Source organism: Taeniopygia guttata, chromosome 17 (genome assembly GCF_048771995.1).
Source record: "Taeniopygia guttata chromosome 17, bTaeGut7.mat, whole genome shotgun sequence".
NCBI classification, from domain to species: Eukaryota; Metazoa; Chordata; class Aves; order Passeriformes; family Estrildidae; genus Taeniopygia; species Taeniopygia guttata.
In genome coordinates, this window is record NC_133042.1 from 526,161 (window position 1) to 544,863 (window position 18,703).

Sequence of the window (18,703 nt, forward strand, 5' to 3'; positions counted from 1 at the left end):
GAGATCAATCTCAGATGATTTACACGCACCCTTGTTCCTGTTTATAGCAACAGCAATCCTGGATGGAAGCCTGCAAGCCTGAGCACTGCTGCATCCAGCAGCCAAGGCACTGCTGCCAGCAGTATTTGCTCTCCTGATTGTCTGTGGGAACACTTAAATCACCAACATGGTATGAGACCAGAATGAACAACCTCTGAGCCTCAAGTTGCTGAGTCCCACCATCGAGGTAACTGGCTGCCTCAGGTAGGATAAGATGATTGTACGCCGAAGATTTGGGAACAAGGAGACACAAAGAACGTAGTGTCACATCAGTATACAGAATATGAAGCTCAAAGAATAGTTAAAGCTGGATTCAACAAAGCACAGGAAACTCTTAACAATACCAGAGTATTTAAAGATTTACTGTACATAGTTCTACCAAAGCAGCCCATTTTGGAAACAACCTGCTTTGTTCTGGGAAAGTAGCCAGCTCCAGAGGGAGGGAAGACTGCGACTACCACCTGTTTCTCCTCCAGAAACACATTAATTTAAGAGCTGGAAGAAAAAAAACCCACTACTTAACTGAAGTATAAAGAGTGTCATCCTTCCCTCCAGCGCAACCAGACTGGGGCATAGAACACATGTAGGCTTTGTCTGCACCTGTGCTCTTGTACCTTTGTCACCTGTGGTGTGTGAAGGGCATAAAACCAGGAGACAGCAGGTTCTTCAGTAGGAAGATACAAATGGTTATTTGGGGACAGCACAACACAGACTCTTGCCCCAGCACAGCACTGAGGACAGCTGTGACACGTGTGCTTCATGTCACTTTGACCAGCTCCAACCAGACACGTGGGCCAAGCCTTGTGCTTTGACATTGTGGAAATCAGGGTGGTCTGACACTGGTACTCTCTACACAGGCTGCATAAACCAGCTCTGCTGAGTTTTAATAGCCAGATCTTCTGTGAGGGAGGTGGGTGGAAAACCAGCACACATTAAATGCTGCCAGAAAGCTCGCAGTAATTTCCAGGATGGAGGTGTCTAAGCATCCTCCACACTTTGAAAATACTACATAATGCATGAATGCTTTCTCTGGCTTTACACACACTCCTCAGAGGCACAAGTGTGGCTGTTTTGGGAACACACCAGGCCAAACCTGCCATGTGTCTGTTTTTTCTCAGATTCTACACAATCTGTCCATTCCTCATTCTATCCATCAGTCCTTTGGAAAAGGACTCACTCAAAACCTTACTGTGGAATAAGCAGCTTTGTGCCCATTCTGGACGTAGCAGACTAGGTCCTACAAGGTGAACTCATAGCTAAGCACATTTATTCCATTGGGATACAGAGACTGCAAATATACCATGCACATCCAGGTGGCTCATCTGTCCTCACTCACAGGGGCTCCTTATTTAGCTTTCAATCATTCCATAATAGACCAAGTAACAAGTCCAAAACATCCTCAGACTCCTGAATAATTCACTGGTGGTTGGACCTGCTCTCAAGAGGAGACTTATATGCAATTTTGAAGATGAGCACGCTCTGTGGGAACAAAAATTCATCAGGGCCTGAGGTTACTGCTGCTCTGTTCCCAGGGGAAACACAAAAAACACAAAAGGACTTGTGAGCCTCACAATTCCTAAAATTGTCAGTGCTTGTGTTCATTTAATATTGAAGATGGGAGCAGACTAAAGCTTTTTGGCTCCTGGTTCTAACATGCTGTGAAAAATTGTTCAAGTGTATTTCATGTGGCAAGAAACACTCTGGGTTATTTTATTAATTGTGAAAATGAAGATTAATCAGCTGGATGACATCATTTTAACTGGGGTTAGCAAGGGTTAGATTTCCACATGTTTGTTTTGGGCTCATTAAAGGTACTGACTCAATCCCCCTAGCCCAGGTCCCTGAATGTAGAATCAATGGCCAAGCAGCTTTAATTCCTGCTATTGTCCTGTTTTCCACCTGATAAAATGAATGCAGCAGGATAATTCCTGCTGCATAAAATACAGGACATGCTCCATGTCCCCACTTATCAAGCAAGACTGACTTGATGACAGGCTTAGATGCACTTAATTCTTAACGCAGCACCCCGAAAAAACATGACCTAGATAGAGCCCCATTCCAGTTCAAGCTGACTCCTGACCTGTCTGATGATCACAAGGATTCACAGCAAGTGGAGAAGATAAAAATGTGGCAAGGGGAAGAGAAAGCAGGCTGTAGCTGGTGTAGCTCCTCCTGCCACTGTGCAGATGTTACTCAGCACCATAATTTCAGGTCTTCCTGAAATTATGAGCTATGCCCAACATGGAAAAAAACAACCAAGCAAATAAACCCCCAACCCCCCAGCCAATGATTCTGCAGGGACTACAGCTGTCTCTCTGGGGAATGTGTCTCCCCAAAGCAGAGTCCTCAGTAAGAGAGCCCAAATGCCTGTCTGCAGTCACTGGTCTGGCACCCACATGGTGAGAGGAGACAGACTCAAGTTGTGCCAGAGAAGTTAAGGTTGAGTATTGAGGACAATTTCTTCACCAAAAGGGCTGCCCAGCCCTGGCACCCTTCTGTGGGGGAATGGGCACACTGAACATATACAGGTTTTTCCTGAAAACAGAAGATAAGCTGGGCACAATTAAAAATGGAGAAATTGAGCAAATTAGGTATAAATTCAGAACATCATAAAAGTCATTACTGTTTGTTTAAAAGAATTCAATATAACTCAAAATGGGCTGAAATGTTCTTTTAGCAGCACTGAAAATGTAAAGTCTGAAAGCACAAGGACAGTACCAGAGCCAGAGGTGTGTCAGGCAGTGAGGAGCCTAAACACAGGGAAAGAACTGGATGCTGATTGTGTCTCCCACAGGCACATCCAGGCAGTGGCTGCCCAGGCTGGCTTATGTAAGGTGGAAGAGGCAGCGTCGTGTGCCACCTTGTGTTATCTCTGGGATCCACATTTTGGATCAATTTTGTCCTCGGGTGTCCCCCCCTCCCCCCCAATGCAGCAGGAGGAAGAGTTCTTGTTCTCGTTCAGTTCTCACTGAGCCAAATTTAGCACTGGTCATTGTGACAGAGCAGCTACCAGATGTGCACAGGGGTGAAGGGAACAACCGAGATGTCCTAGTGCTGTCACCCCGCTGTGCTCTGTGCCCTGATTCACGGCGGGAGAGCAGGAACGGCCTCCAGAGAAGTGCTGCAGCAGACACACCATGGCCTGTGGCCCCAGATATCTGCGGTCATCTCCCCTCGCTCTGCACTTTGGGTGATCCACAGCAGAACTCCCAGTGCGGTCTGAACTGAAGCAACTAACACAAAGGCCTCATGACAGGAGGTGTGACAGGTGAGGGTCAGGCTCCTCTACCAAGCAATAAAAAGGGAAAAACAAAAAGGCCTCCAGTTGCACCGGAGGAAGTTCAGGTTGGATATTAGGGAAACTTTCTTCACAAAGAGGGCTGCAGCCACCACTCAATCAGACTGCTGCCAACACCTGACCCACAGGGTGTCAGGTCCTATTCTCTGTCAGTGTTGTTTTGTATTACTGCATTTTTATTTTTATTTTAATTTTTTTTCCTAATAAAGAACTTACTCCTACTCCCATATCTTTGCCCGAGAGCTTCTTTTTGAAATGATAATAATTTCAAAATTATAATAATTCAGAGGGAGGGAGTTTGCATTTTCCACTTCAAGGGAGGCTCCTGCCCTCCTTAGCAGACACCTGTCTTTTCAAACCAAGACACCTGGTAATCCCAAAATGATGGGCATCTGACAAGCATGGATGCAAGGACTGTCCCAAGCCCTAATAATGAGCACTGCAGACCTGCCTCACCACTACAAGCTCTGATTCCTATCACACGCTGTTGTGTCCACATGTACTCTGTTTCCCACCCCAAACTGTTTACTAAGGTTGAGGCTTTACCCAAACCTGGGTTCTCTGACATATGAATGTGAGCATTTCTTTAAATTAGGTCTTTGGCTATAGAACTTGAGCCTGGAGACCTCCTGCAGGGATAAAAACTGACTGTAAGAAGTGCATGCCTTTCAACTCTGGGGCTGAAGTAACCCTTTTGCAGCTCATCTGTCCCACAGAGGTGCCATTTAAACAAACAGACTCTGTTTCTACCTGGGGAGCATAGAAAAATCTTAAAAACCCTAAAATAGCTCTCTTAGTGTGATCAAAGTACTGACACATGACACTTCCTGGTGCTTTTCTTTTGGGATCTGTGCCTCTAGCCAGAAAGCATCCAGGGTATTTTAAAGCCCTTTCTCTAAAGAAGTGTTATTTTCTGAAAGTGAAGAACTTCGGCTTCTGTACAGAATATGAACATGAAGGAGCTGGCCAGCTGCATAAGGATGTCACTTTATTTGCTAAAACAGAATCCTAGAGAAAAGTCTTGCTTTTAATATTTCAGCAACTCCTCCTTTGTCAGGCTCTGATATTTCTGAGGCCATGTTAAGCTAATATGCAGCCTGACCGTGCCAACAGACTCCCAGCAGGGCAGTGTGGTCACACTGGGTGGGATGATCCAGTCTAATACCTGTTGCTGGAACTAGGAGGTCTGACCACCCCTCCACCACTACCACACTGCTGCTGCTGCCTTTAAGACCTAAGGATCTCTTCTCAGAGCCAGCCCAACACAGACTAACCCTGAGGTAGATATAGCAAAGACAGATTTCACAGTCACAGAGTCTCAGACTAGTTTGGGTTAGATAAGACCTTAAAGCTCATCTCATTCCATGCCCCTGCCACAGGCAGGGACACCTTTCACTGGAGCAGGCTGCTCCAAGCCCCATCCAACTTGTTTTTCTGCTGGATTTATGAGCTGAAGTGACACATATGGAGACCCAGCACACACTAGAGCTCCTGGAAGGGCAAGAGGTGACAAAACAGCAAGGTCTTGTGGTGTGAGCTTGAAACAGCTCTGCCAACTCCTGATTCTATTAAGTATCCTCCCATTACCAAAGCAGTACAAAGTATGGAAAACTATCTGACAGCACAGCCCATGCTGTCCTTCGGCCCACAGCCCAGTCCTTTGAGTAGGGACATCAAGAGAAGTGCTGAAGGCATGAGGTGACTAACTAGTCCCTCAGGAGGAGAATGAGGTGAATGCTCTGGAAACAGCATTGCTTTGTGTGAATTGGGGTATTTCAATGCCCTCCAAGGAAAACATGCTGAACAAGGTTACAGAACTTGAAACTTGGTCTGAAAAATGCTTGTCCAAACGCCTGTGCATGAATATTTCATAGTAATCTATTCCAATTTCCAAACAAAAGCTACCTGTAAATAATCTTTTTTCAATACATTCTGAGGCTGACTTTTCTGGCTTGCACACCATTGCAATAAAGGCCTTGCAATGGGAATTCACAGAACATGGATTTCTGTTCACTGTGCTAGAGGTGTATTGGCTTTATGGGGCTAAAGCTGGCAAACACCATTACAAGCAGCCAAGCACACAGCCAGGGCACAGAACAGACACAGGGCAAGAGGAACCAGTCACTATTTCAATCCAGAAATACACCAAGGAGTACAGAGGTGTTCAAAGGGAACAAAAGACAGCAGTGTTGTTGCTACTACTTTCTACTGTCATAAGACACAAAATACACAGGAGTGCAACAGCCAGGAGAGGAACCACCTTGTGTGCTGAGCAGCTGAGAGATGGAAAATATCCCCTTCCAGCACTATCTACTTCAGCATGCGCTGGCTCCAGGTGTGCTGCTCAGCCCCACCTGCCCTGCCCTCCCCAGTCACATGCCTGTAGGAACCAGACTGTTTCCCATGGATCCCCAGGTGCATGCTTCTCTTCAGGTGATGCCATTCAAAAGCAACATTTTATCCAAAGGATCCCTAAATGTTATGCACTAGACCCTTCAACCTGGCCACATGGCACAGCTGGAGCTGCCCAACATTCATGTGACACCCAAAGCAGTTAGAAAAGACAGCTCAGTGACATACAGTTCGTAGTTTTGGTCTTCAGTCTCTTGCTGCACTGACAGCTCCTCCAGAGTTGCATCAATATCCAGCTGATTTGTCTCCAGCTGCCGCAGCAACGTCTCCCGCTGAGGAAAGGAAAACAAGCTGGGTCTGAGCAGAAGGGTCACTGTAACAGATCTCAGTGCACTGAGATCCTGTGTCACCACTTTACCACAGTACCATGTGCAATAGGATCATGATGCCCTGGCCCTGATCATGGTGTCCATTTAAATACAGAGCACAAAGGGAAAGTGAGTAAAAAGTAGATAATCCATAAAGTCTGTGTGTAAAGAAGCACCTTGTTCTGGATTCAGCCCCAGCAGAGATCAGTCGTGCAACTCATTCACTCAGGCCTTTTCATTTTCCCTGTGCTAGATCAGCCCCTCTGGGAGCAGGACCCAGATGAATGCAGTCTCCCAATATTTTTTTTTTTTTTGCTGTTGGGGGAGATGAGGGAGCACAACCTATAAACTCAATGACATTTCAGAAGTCCTTGCCCCTCTGCCTCCAATTGCTGTTCCATAGATGGGGGACAGACACCCTAGCCCATTTCCAATGGGCAATAAAGTGAGTTGACTGCACTAATGTAATCTAGAACTGCCTCACTCAGTCCTTCTTTTCCCACATTTCCCACAGAACCCAAACAAAACCTCAGCTGAGGGGAAAGGCTCTCTCTTCTCGACATCCAGATGGCAGCAAGGAGAGATCAATAATCACAGGCACAGCCACCTCCCTCAATGGCTGCAGCCCTGCAGGGCTGACACAGCATCCACTCCTGCAGAAACATCATTCTGGATCCCCTGGACAAGACCAGAGCTGTCAGTGGTGCAAATCCTGCCCCACAGCCCCATCCCCTCTGCTCAGGCACAGCTGCCTGGCACACAGCTGGGCACTGGCCCTACCCATCAGCTCACCTCCTAAATTTTGGAGTCAAAAGCCACATGTGTGGTGCCTGAGGGCATCAATCCTCCCTCTCCCACTGCCTATGCACTGGATGGCACAGGAGCAGGGCCAGCTTGTGCTGAGCTGGGCTGGTGACTCGCAGCCTGGCACAGCAGTTCCCATTACAGCAGGTCTGTGGTGCCACAGGCTGTATCCCTGCCTAGGCAGGAGGACATGCAAGAGAAACCACAGGCCCCCTCCAAACTGCCGAGGGTTTTGCTTTGATAACTGACTTATCCTCTAAGTACATTTCAGCTTTGCTCTGACAAATATTTTTGAAGGCTAGCATCAATAACCATGGTGAATTCTTAATTCCCTGTCTGACAACACTTGAACTCACTGCAGAAAGATACTATCAGATTAAAAGCCCAAAAGGAAATCTATTATATAATTCCCAGAATAATCTCCATCTGAGAAGACAAACATTTGCATGAAGTGATGGTGTTCAGTCTTTACATGCACCTGCTGCTGGCATTATGGTTTCACAGATGTGACAACTCTGAAGTTATCAAGCCACTGCAGAGGTTTGAATAGCAATTAACTAATTTGGCTCACACAAATCACACCAAGTGCTGTGCTCCAGGGAACAATCTCAGCACAGCCTGAGTCCTCCATGGAGCAACTGATTTATATCAAATTCTACTATGACTGAAACCAGCAAAAAAGTTTAAGTGGTTTTTATTTTGTACTGTAAGACCAGGTGACTCATCACAGTTGATAACCCTAATTTACTGGAAGACATAGCCCTTCTTGAAATGTAAGGGCTTATGTGATAATTTAAGCTAATTTACTGCTTTCAAGGCATACAGAGTCTTCATGTTTACCTTTGCCATTGTGTTAAGAGCTTGGAGCAATCCCTCCTTTCTTTGATGAGTATTTTTTATTCATCATATTCAAGTGTTCTCTGCAGATGGAAACTTGACTTTAATTAATATGTATGCATGGAATTACAAAGTTATTACTTAAAGCCAATTCCTTTATTGTCGTTTACAGACAAGAAAGATTCAGCAAAATATGCTATTCATATTTAAAGCTGCTACCTTAATCAGAAGTACTAATGAGGACTTTAGAATTCAACTTCTGGATTTCAGAATTCAAGAAAATGAAGATCTGAGAAGCACCAGATATCATAATTTTATATTATTCATGTAGTATAAGCAAAAATGAGAGAAAAAAGGGCAAGTTTGCTGCTTCTTTGTCCCCAGTTTCCTAAGACAGGTGAAATACATGCTGAGCAAATTAGCTGAACAAACAGAGACAGAAGGGCTACTGCTCTCTGGTGCTTACCTTAGGCTCTTTGATAATGACTTTAATTAGACTTGTCTATTAAACAAGTGGTGTGCCTTGCCTTACACTTTGGCCCTGAGACATATACCAGTTTTATTTAGTTCAATTTTCACAGATTACAATAAGTAAGAATATATACTTAATAGAGAATTGCAATCAATTCTGTACAAATTCATCACTACTAACAAACTTCCAAATACTTAAAAAAATATATTCTATTTTACCATGCTGGTTATTAAAGTATTAAAGAAACAGCTCATTTTCTGCAATGACCCAAAAGAAGGGAATAAATCATGTGCTAAAGACCAGTGCTTCAGCTGAAAGGCACTTGCAAGGGCTTCTTGGGAAACGCCAGTCTCAACTGTGTGTAGAATCCTGTCTCATTCCAGCACAGCATCTGGAGGCCTGGGTGACCTGATCTCATTTGTGGGTTTCCAGATATACCTACAGCTAAACTGTATCCTTGAATTTGCCAACCTTGCCCCTGGAAAGGAACTGATAAATAATTGAAGAGCTCAGTCTGACAGAGAGAATGAACTCTGTACTGGTGGTATGGATTTCAGCCCTTGCTTTCACCATGGAAGATGTGTGACTGCAAACTGAGCACAGGAATGTGCCACTGAAAACCACACAGCCTGGGACCTTGGATACAGCGACCACTCTGCCCTGGAAAGCTGTGGAGGGCAGGCTGAGAGGCACAGAAACGTCCGAGGCTGATGAAATCCTATGTGCATTTTATACCAAGCAGCATCCCTCTCCTTTAATCCTGCTCTGCTCCAAGGAGAAAAACTCCTTTCTGGAGCCAGGTACTGGCAAGGATGTCTGAAGGGGTAAGAAGAACTTTCAGGAATTAAGTCTAGATGTAATTTTCCTACAAATTTCAGCTCATGCTGCACTGGATGTTGAACAGGGCCAGGCCTGGTCCCTGTGCACTCCAACACAAGGTTCCCAGTGAGTGTCTGGGAGCAGTGAAGTGCCCCAAGGAAGCTACTGTGGAGCAGCATGAGGCACTGCCCATAAACCTGTGGCACAAGTGCCAGGGGCACTGGAGAAACCAATGCAGCCCATCTTAGGTGAAGTTTGTCATCAAGTAAAGCACCAAAAACTGGGTGGAGGCAACCAAAAGCCTCCAAATATGCAGTGTCATAAACCCAAATATTTCACCCGCAACATGCCGACAGATTTCAGTCTTCTCCACTGAGCAGCAGATTGGATTTACAGATCAGATTTCTACAACCTCCCCATAAAAAATTTGTTAGACTTGTTTCACTGAGGTTTTATACATTCAGTTATCTTACCCTGGTTCTTTCTGTTCTGCAGCCTGAGGACTTGGTAACATCCACTAATATATCTCAGCTCCTTCTGAACTGGCATTTCACTGGGGATTATTTACATAAAAATACACACATACACTTCAATTATTGGTGAAAGATAATAAATATCAACTGCCTGGGTTTTTCCCATCAAATAGAAAACAGTGACACAACATCATGTGTGCCCTCAAAAAGCATAAGCTACTCATTCCAAAGGATCCCTGTAGGATCACCCCAAAAGGTGATCTTCAAAAGGCCCAGAGATTAGAATCCCACCCTTCCCAGCCTTTGCCCTTCCCTCGGCCCTCCCAAGAATCCTCAGATATGAAGGAAATATGAGATTGGATCCATGTGAACAGGATGCAAGCACATGGATCTCATATCTAATACTCTTTACCATTAGGGGAAAGATTTTCAGCAGAGGTTTCTGAACTATTCAGATAATGGCCGAATCTCTTCACATCTGAGTTTTAACTGAACAGAATTTAAATTCAAAGTTTAACAGATTATACATTATATTTTACATTTTTGACTTGGTAACTGCACCACTGGCTGCCATTTTCATGCCAGTGAAAATGGAGCCTTTCTCCAGCAGTCAGCATTGGGAACTCAACACAGCTGACTCTTGCAACCAGAGACATGTTTAAATCAGTCACAGACACCAATGTTCTCACATAATTTTGTTATACCAACTCGAATGAAAAGAATCTACTCAGGATCCTTTAACAGCAAATGAAACCCCAAATACCAAATTCCTGCCTTAGAAAGGAAGCAAATCCAATCTGTCCCACACACAGAGCACATCAGGATAACTAACATCCCTGCCTTACCTGCAGCTGCAAGAAGGGGATGTTGAAGAACTTGTGCAAGTACTTGAGGCCAAAGCTGTTCTTCATGGAAGACTCAGCATAGCGGAAATAGGAGGAGCCGGGAGGCCTGTGCCAAGCAGAGAGAACACTGTACCCAGCACAGCTCGCAGACCCTGCACAGGACTGAGTTACACGCCATGAGCCACCCCACAAGCCAGCCCCCACCTCAAATGTAGCCCAGGGCATCATTCAGCTTGGACTCATTATTTTGTGTACAGCCAAAATTCACATTGAAGTGTGGCAGGAGGTGGCTGTTGGTGTGTGACAGTGTCATGTGCCTGCCAGGCTAAGAAATACTTTGTCAGGACACTGGGATGTTGGTTTCCTAAACTGGAGATTTACATGTGGTTCATTTCACAGTGAAGGTTTTTGTTTTAAAAAACACAATTGGATTGACAAAAATAATATACAGAAATTATTTTGTAAATATTATTTCATCATGGATAAAGTCTTAAAACTGACACCATTTCTTTGTGCCTGACACAGGCATAAACAATTAAGAGATGAGGAAAATGAAAAAAATACTTTTAAAACATAAAACTATATAAAAGGGTACCATCTACTTAATCGTGACCAACAAAGACGATTTTATACCATGTAACAAAGCACCTTAGATCTCTGCTTAAGGGAAATGCTTGTCTGGCTGGTGAGGGACGTGTGACTTGGCCGTGCCCTGCAAGTGCTGCCTGGGGGAGGCTCAGAGGCAGAGCAAAGGACGCAGCTGCACTGGCTGGCTCTCGTGTAGCACGGAACAGCTGTGCTATGGGGAGAGGACTCTCTCACAGGAGAAGGCTATCCAGAAAGAAGATGACTTGTTGGGAACAGCACTTCTGAAAGGCACATGCTGCCAGCCACTCCCTGTTTCCAGGAGCATGGCAAACAGTCTGCTCCAGATCAAAGGGCCCATGGTGTCAGCAGATGCTGCTTATGAGCCACGGGGAGCTCTGGGAGCCGAGGCAGGTGTGCAGCACAGAGGGCACACATGCCATGGGTGTGAAACATGGCAGTAACACGGTTACTGACAGGGGATGGCAGGGAGCAGCTGAGGCCTGCTCCCTGCCCGCTCACCTGTTCAGGTTGTCAATGAGGTCCCGCACGTCGCTGGGCAGGATGACCCGGTGCTCCCCCATGTCCCGGTAATTCCCAAGCACACACACTGGAACGTGCGTCGGCACTTTAGGAAGCTCCCTCAGAATATAGTTAAATGTCCTTCATCAGAGGGGAGAGAGAGAGCAGATGAGTGGGAACATCCTTCTGTTAGGAGTTTCATGCACAAATCACAAAGAAAAAAAAAAAAACCAACAGGATTTTTTTTTTCCAAAACCCTTCCAAGTCTGTGGCTTCTTTACCCTAACAGAGAAATACATTAACCCTCAATATGTTTGCATGATTCTTTATTCAAAACCAACTTCAAAAGCTCAGTAATCCACTTTCACCAGAGCCCTCACATCTCCTACAGCAATCTCAGTCCTGCAAAACTGTGGGTTCAGCAGAAGGAAAGGATTCCCTCCCTTCAGCTGTCCACAGGCTCATTGACCCACACCAAACCTGAACGACACCAGCCTAAATATAAAGCAGGAGCTCTAACTCCCTCCTCTTTCCACTCTGGATTCCTTATCTCTCTCACTCTCCTCAGATGTGCAAAACCAACAGCTCATTACTTCTGTATATTAATGCAGCCCGGGGTCTCTAAATAATCCTCACTAATACCAGTTTCTTGGGAATTTCTCACTAGCATCCTCCTTTCCCTTGTGTCCTGGGGAGCAGGGGTTTGCAACATGCACTTTGCACCTGAGATAGGCACTAATTATCAATCCTCAGCCAGCAGCATATCAGCAATTGCAGCACACAACCCACTGGGACACTGCTTGTTTGGAACAAGCCGGGGAGAAGAGTGTATTAAAAGCCATCTCACATGATAAAGCTTTTATTTTAAAGGATACAAGCTTGCTCCAACTTATTAGGCTGGTTATCAGCTTCCAAATGCAACTAGGAATCTGGAAATCTGGAAGTCATTTGTTTTGCCTGAACAAGGGAGAATCACATGGTGCCAAGTAAGGGTCTCCTACCACTGCTTGGTGATGTCAAACATCATAACTACACCGTTGCAGTTCTTATAGACGTCCAGGAACTCTGCATCCAGAGCCATTTCCGATTCTGCCTAAAGGAAATAAAGGCAAAGAAGCAGTAAATAACTGGATTCAACTTCAGGCTGATACAGAACACAACGGATACAGTACTGACTGAGCAAACTTTCTAAAGTGACAACCACTGTAAGGAGTATCCATGGATTTCACACCACTATCATTGAAATAAGATACTTGGTGATTCTCAGCTTCCATTTTCCATAGGAACAGGATGTGAAGCATGTGACGGTCTCTGACAGCACATGCTAAAACCCACCCCTGTCCTTTCCTCTGTGCTCCCAAATCCTGTGTTGGTAAGAGAACACCATACAAACCACAGAGTGGAGGAAAAAGGACACAGCTCCCATTGCATCTTTTTCCTGACTCAGACTCTACTCTTAATACTGCTGGTGTCCAAAAGCAGGAGGCAGTTTCTCCCATGGAGGTTCACAGGATTAGTACCCAATTGGCTTTTCATCATTTGGACTCTGCATGCTGCTAAGACCACACAGTACTGGTCCCAGCTTGGTCCCCATGGTCCCAGCTCAGTCCCCATGGCTCCTACTGGAATTTGGTGCCCCAGGAACAATTCTGTCTCCTTTCCCAGGAGTGGAAAATGTACCCACATTTGCAAAGGAAGAAGCAGTTGTGGTAACTGTTCTCATAAGGCCTTTCCCATGGGAGAATATTTTGAGGAAAATTCTCCTCATCTGAACCTGAGCAGATGGGTGCCAGTGAGAGTGCAACAGCTGAGATCTTAGGAGTGGCCAGAGTGGCCTTTTTCTTCAGGCCCCACAAGAAGGCCCTGACAAAAGGAATTTCTGCTTTGGCCCACAGGAAGACAGGTACAAAGCTCCTGAGCAAACATCTGGGCACAGTCATTCCCAGTGACAGAATGGAAAACAGCAGGGAAGTTGCAGTGAGGGCAGGAGCAGGGCTGAAATGCACAGAGTAAAGAATGAAGAACATTGGCATCACCCACTGTCTCTCAACCACCTGCCAAGCAGGCCTTAGAGCAGGAACAAATAAAGAACTTGCTCCCCATGGACCAAAGGTGGACAAGAGGCCTCAGACCTCTGAATTCTAGGTGACTCACCTCCTGAGGGTCATTCTCCAGTTTCAAACCATCTCCTCGTTTTTTGCATTTTCCTTAAAAAGAATAGTAAAAAACATAAAAAGCATTACATTGGGCAAAGAACTGGAAGATGAGTCTGGACAGGTGCACAGCAGTTTGAACATAACCTTAAAGCAAATCCTACTTCTACTGTAAACCTAGGGGATAAGGAGGGGTGGGATAGGCAGGCCTTGCTAGTCTAGTCAAAAATGAACAGTACAGCAATCCAAAGACAGAAGTTATCCAAGAAGAAATCCAAGAGAAATCAAATAAACTGTGGGAAAGGAGTTGTGGAGATGGAGAAACAGCCTACATGTGCTCCAAAGGCCAGAGCCAGAGGGTCGAGTCTGGCCATCACTATTGAAGGCGCAGAAAAGAAATCCTCCAGAAGCACCAACCAAAGCACACAAAAATAAGCCAGGTAGCAGGTACAACTCCCATTAGGCTCCCAGAAAACTGCAAGAAGAAACATGCCTAATGTTTGTAGAAGACACTAGAAAACCACTCTAGAGACTTGCTCTGCAGTCCCACAACCGTGGTCCCACCTGCAAGAATCTAGTGGTTTCTCTCCAGCTCATCTGCTTCCTCTAAGGCAGTTAAAGGGCAGCCCCTGAGGCTTCTCTCTTTCCTTACACCTTAGGGAAGCATTTTCTGACATTTTAAAGTACCACTGGCATTTAACTCAGCACTCCAGAAACGGAGTGGTTTTAAACTTCGGCCTCCCTGGAAACTTTGTGTCAAATCAATTACACACTAACTGCGTTTCCAAATCGTATAGCCTGGAGTCTCAGCAGAGGTGTATCTGTACCTATGATTATCAGAGTTGCCATCAGCTGACACGATTTTCTGGTGTAGACACTTGGCTCTACGGATTGCAAGGAATCCCAAAATCTTCTGTCACCTACTGCCAAAGAGGTTCAGTGTGGACACACCATGAAAAAATTTGGCCTCTTGTTCAAACCGAATGTTATGAGTTTCCACAATTTTATCAATGATAAGCATTGCACAGAGAATAACCCTGCAAGATCAGGAGTTATGTTTGACAGATACCAAGTAGCTCCCAGATGTTACTGACAGCATTTAAGAACTGTACTTCTGAAATAACTTTGTTGTGTATTTTCCCAGTCTAAATAATGAAGAGTTAAGTAAATTATATATGGCACAGAAATTTCCTGTGTTGCTGATAACAGAAGGTGTTGGCAGCTCAGATGCACCTCAAAAAACCCTCCCATTGATTCGGTAAAAGACTTTATAACACTGAGGACCAAAATAACTTCCGCCAGCTCTTAACTCTGCTGAATCACATGTGGAATTCAGGGTTCTGCCAGATGCTGCAAGTGAAATGTTTTTCCTGCACACAGCTCAAGAATAAATAGTAAGAAAATATAGTTATTCAGAAAAGCTTTAATGCTGTATGCTACAGCAGGTGATTCTGGGGGTGCTTCTGTGCATCACTACAAAATGTTTGCCCCACTCATGTCAGCTTACTGCTGACATCTGAAAGTAGCAGAAATGTTAATTCCCATCTCTCCTCATCTGGGCAATGTGGTTCCCTGAGGGATCCAAGTATGGGCTCTGATTCTTCCCCATGCAGGGAAGGTGTGGGATTTCTAGGCCATGCACATATTTTCCCACTTCAATTAATTTCAAGTGAGTGACATTTGCGTGGCTTCTCTGAATATCCAAACATCGCTATTTCTGCAGTCACTGCTGAATTATGCTTGGCATGACCTAAGTCTCTAGGTATTAAAAGAGAAGCCTGAGAAACCACAAATACATCATTCCTCCCATCCTGAGAAATCAAGGTGTCTGTCTAACCTGGGCACATTTACAGTCAATGCTTTGAGACAGAATATACAGCACACCTCTCTCTGCTCATGATTTTCTGTGTGTATCCAGAGCAATGAATAATATTCTCACACGCTGCTCATCAGTGCTGCAAAGGAGGTCACCTCAAAGGAATCATAAAGCTAAAAAGCGCATGTGTGTACAGATTCATGCATAGGCTCTATTTTTGGAACTCAAACTGCAGGATGAACCAGACAAAGATAAGATCTATGCAGTGACAAGATGTAACTCAGCCTGTAAAGGCAAGGGCACAGTGAGAATTGTGTCACTGTATGCATGAGGACCAGATTTTGAGGTTGTACTGATGTGTAATGGAGGAGCTTCAATTAGAAAACACAGGTGTCCATGCTGCAATGGTTCAGGTCCCCTCCAGAACGATGGCTGCTCCTCATTTACAGGCATAAAAGCAACTCTGGCACTAAATACACTGTGCCCTGGAGTCTACAGAACAACTCCTACTGGACAATGGGGCTGTGATATTCACTTGAGTCTCTGCAGCAGTATATACCATCAGTTTTGCTGCAAGATAGAGGGATTCAGTACAACTTTCCAACAAATGCTGTCCGCCATACAAGGGGGCTGCTTCCCTTCACCAGTCTAAAATACACATGTGGAATATGTGCATCCATTGCGGTGTGTTTTGCTTTGAATCCATGTTTGCCCCCTGTTCTCCTCCCTAATCCCCTCCCTTTCCCAGTTGCCAATTTTCCCAAGCCCTTCCCTAACCTCCTCCCTTCCAAGTTGTCAATCCTCTCTACCCCTACCCCCTTCTCCAGAGAGTTCTGTGTCTGTCTTGTTGCCCTTGACACCCCATTTGTCATTTTGTACTATCCCCCCCCATTTTCCCTGCTGGGCTCATGAGCTATTTGCCCACCATATACTCCTCTCTCACCATATCCTCGTTGGTTCACTTTCCTACACATCTAATCATGAGTTGGTGCATAAAAACTTCTGTTCACCCCCCCACCAAGTCTTGCCTGGGAGCCCAGGAATAAATCCATGCTGTTCTACCCCAATCCCCGTGTCATGGCTGTGTGTCCGTGCCGATAACTGGAATCGCAGAGCTCCCAGGGAACAGTCGTGCCCCTGCCGCAGCTGTCCCGCACACGCTGCAACATGCATCCCTTGTGTTATCTAACCTGGAACATCTGAAAATAATAGAACTATGAATTCTGATCTTTCCTTCTTCTTGCAGGACATGTCTGGGAGGCACAGGGGTGAAGGTGCAAGGAGGAAAGGAATCTTCAAGGGAAAGTGTTTGTCTATCTTGTGGGCAATGGAAAAAAAAAAGATTTGATGCCTTCAGCCATGTATCAGAAAATACGTGGAAACCAAAGTGCCAGAAGTTACAAGACAGGAATTTGCAACTGTTCCTGAATCCCCTGCATTCAAGAAGCTTCTCTGAATTCAGGATCTGTTATAGCTTTATGACCTGCAGCAGTTACACAACTTGCTGCAAAGCCAGAACGATGAGTCAGGATTATGACTTCTGCTACGAGAGATCTTTCCTGTGCTCTGTCAGTTCCAAGAGCAGCAAAGGAGATATTTACTAAACACACCACACAAAATCCAATACAATCCATGGCTGGAGGCAAGCTCATCTTGGGAAGATTTTAACAAATGGCAGCTTTCCAGACATGATCCCAGCTCCCTGAACAGGCCCAGGGAGAATGCAGCAGGCAGCAAGGAAGTCTGGACTCCAGGCAGTCTGTACATTTAAAAAAAGAATCCCAAATAGTCAAGAATGAGCCAAGAGGAGCAGCATAGTCTGACAGCTGCCATTCCCCACTGCCTCACCACACTAACCAACCTCACAGCTTTTAAGCTTTCACAACAAAACTCCCCACATTTCCAAATTATCATTTGGATGCTAAATAACCAATACCAAGATAAGTCACCGTCCAGGCAGGGCCAGCAGAGCTGCCCTCTGCATCCCAGTGGATTCTGGAGGGAAAATCCACATTGCTGAACCAGCAAGGACAGGGAGCACACTTCTAGGGAGCACCAGGACAAACACCACTCAGGAAAATCACTGTCAACTTCAGCCCAGAAATGCACATCAAGTTTTCAGGGTGCAACTCCTGCAATTTCCCCAGCCCCCTGTGACTGCAGCACTGCTCAGCAGACGAGAGCCCAAAGCTGCTTTACACAACTGAAGCTGAAAACTGCAGTTCATGGATGCTCGTGTGAGTCAGTTAAGCTATAACCCACATCAGGGCTTTCAACACAGCTTTCCCCCTCAGTCTCCTAATTCCTCTGAAAATGAAACAGGGAAATGCTGGTAAAAGAATTTCAGCCTGGAAAACTTCCTGTTGATGTGTGTTCAGAACATGCATTTTTTGACAGTTTCAAATCCAGCCTGATAAATGCAGTGTTCTGCCCAACTCTAAATATGCACACAAGCCAGGATCTGGTAGGCAAAGGGAAAAGAAAAGGAAGATCAAGTCTTGTTAGCACTACGCTACAGCAGCACTGGATACTTTACTACTGCAAGCCTACAGTCCAGTAGGGCTCTCACCCAAAGCACCACGCAGGAGAATTTTTTGTCCTAAGCATACAGAAGGAAAACAAAAATGTCATAACATTAGGACGAAAGTTAGATATAAATGAGCTCTTAATGCTTAATATGAACATTTTCCTAAAGTTATGCTTATCGGGAATCCACAATACTATGGCAATAGGAAAAGATTTGATTCCATTAACATCATGATGATCTAATTTTTACACTGCATGGATTGAGCACAACTGATTGCAAAAAAATACATATCTGTGGTCCATCAGTATGGATCTTAACAGAGTGAGTTTTATTTCAAAAGAATATAAAGTGAAGAGAGTGCTTTAAGATTTCCAACATAGGCTCTGCTGTCAGAAATCAAAGCAGGACCAGAAGAGCTGTTATCAACATCTGTGCATAGCACATCCTGTCCCCTTCACCAAAAAAACAAGTCTCTAAGTTGAGAAGATGACTCTGCTCAGAGAAGCTATTCACAGAAATAAGTGCTGGAACCACATGATTCCCAAATTAAATGTCTATGTATTCATACCAAAGCTGCAAGACAGCGAGAACACAGATGTTTTGCTCAGATTCCAGCCCTCCACTTGTTATCCCACAATCTGAAAGCCAAACTAATCAGACTGACTTCAGCAGTAACTCTGGCCTAAGCAAGGTTTTGTCTACCCAGGGAAAACTGGGGCTTAAAACACTAAAAAGATACAGTGCTCAGGATTTTCACTTAAAGTTCCTGACTCAAGTTTATCCTGAAGGCTCC

At 45.0% G+C, this 18,703-nt stretch overlaps 1 protein-coding gene across 2 annotated transcripts in view; it reads right to left on the minus strand.

Annotated features, from left to right (window-relative positions):
* The window catches only part of RABL6 (RAB, member RAS oncogene family like 6), a 53,077-nt gene that overhangs the window by 20,525 nt on the left and 13,849 nt on the right, over nucleotides 1–18,703 (minus strand). For both annotated transcript variants that reach the window (XM_072936814.1, XM_030286942.4), the window contains exons 4-8: nucleotides 13,569–13,621; nucleotides 12,416–12,507; nucleotides 11,415–11,555; nucleotides 10,308–10,413; nucleotides 5,918–6,021 (exon numbers count right to left, since the gene is read on the minus strand). In XM_072936814.1, coding sequence (XP_072792915.1) covers nucleotides 5,918–6,021; nucleotides 10,308–10,413; nucleotides 11,415–11,555; nucleotides 12,416–12,507; nucleotides 13,569–13,621 — 496 coding nt within the window. The remainder of the gene's footprint in view (nucleotides 1–5,917; nucleotides 6,022–10,307; nucleotides 10,414–11,414; nucleotides 11,556–12,415; nucleotides 12,508–13,568; nucleotides 13,622–18,703) is intronic.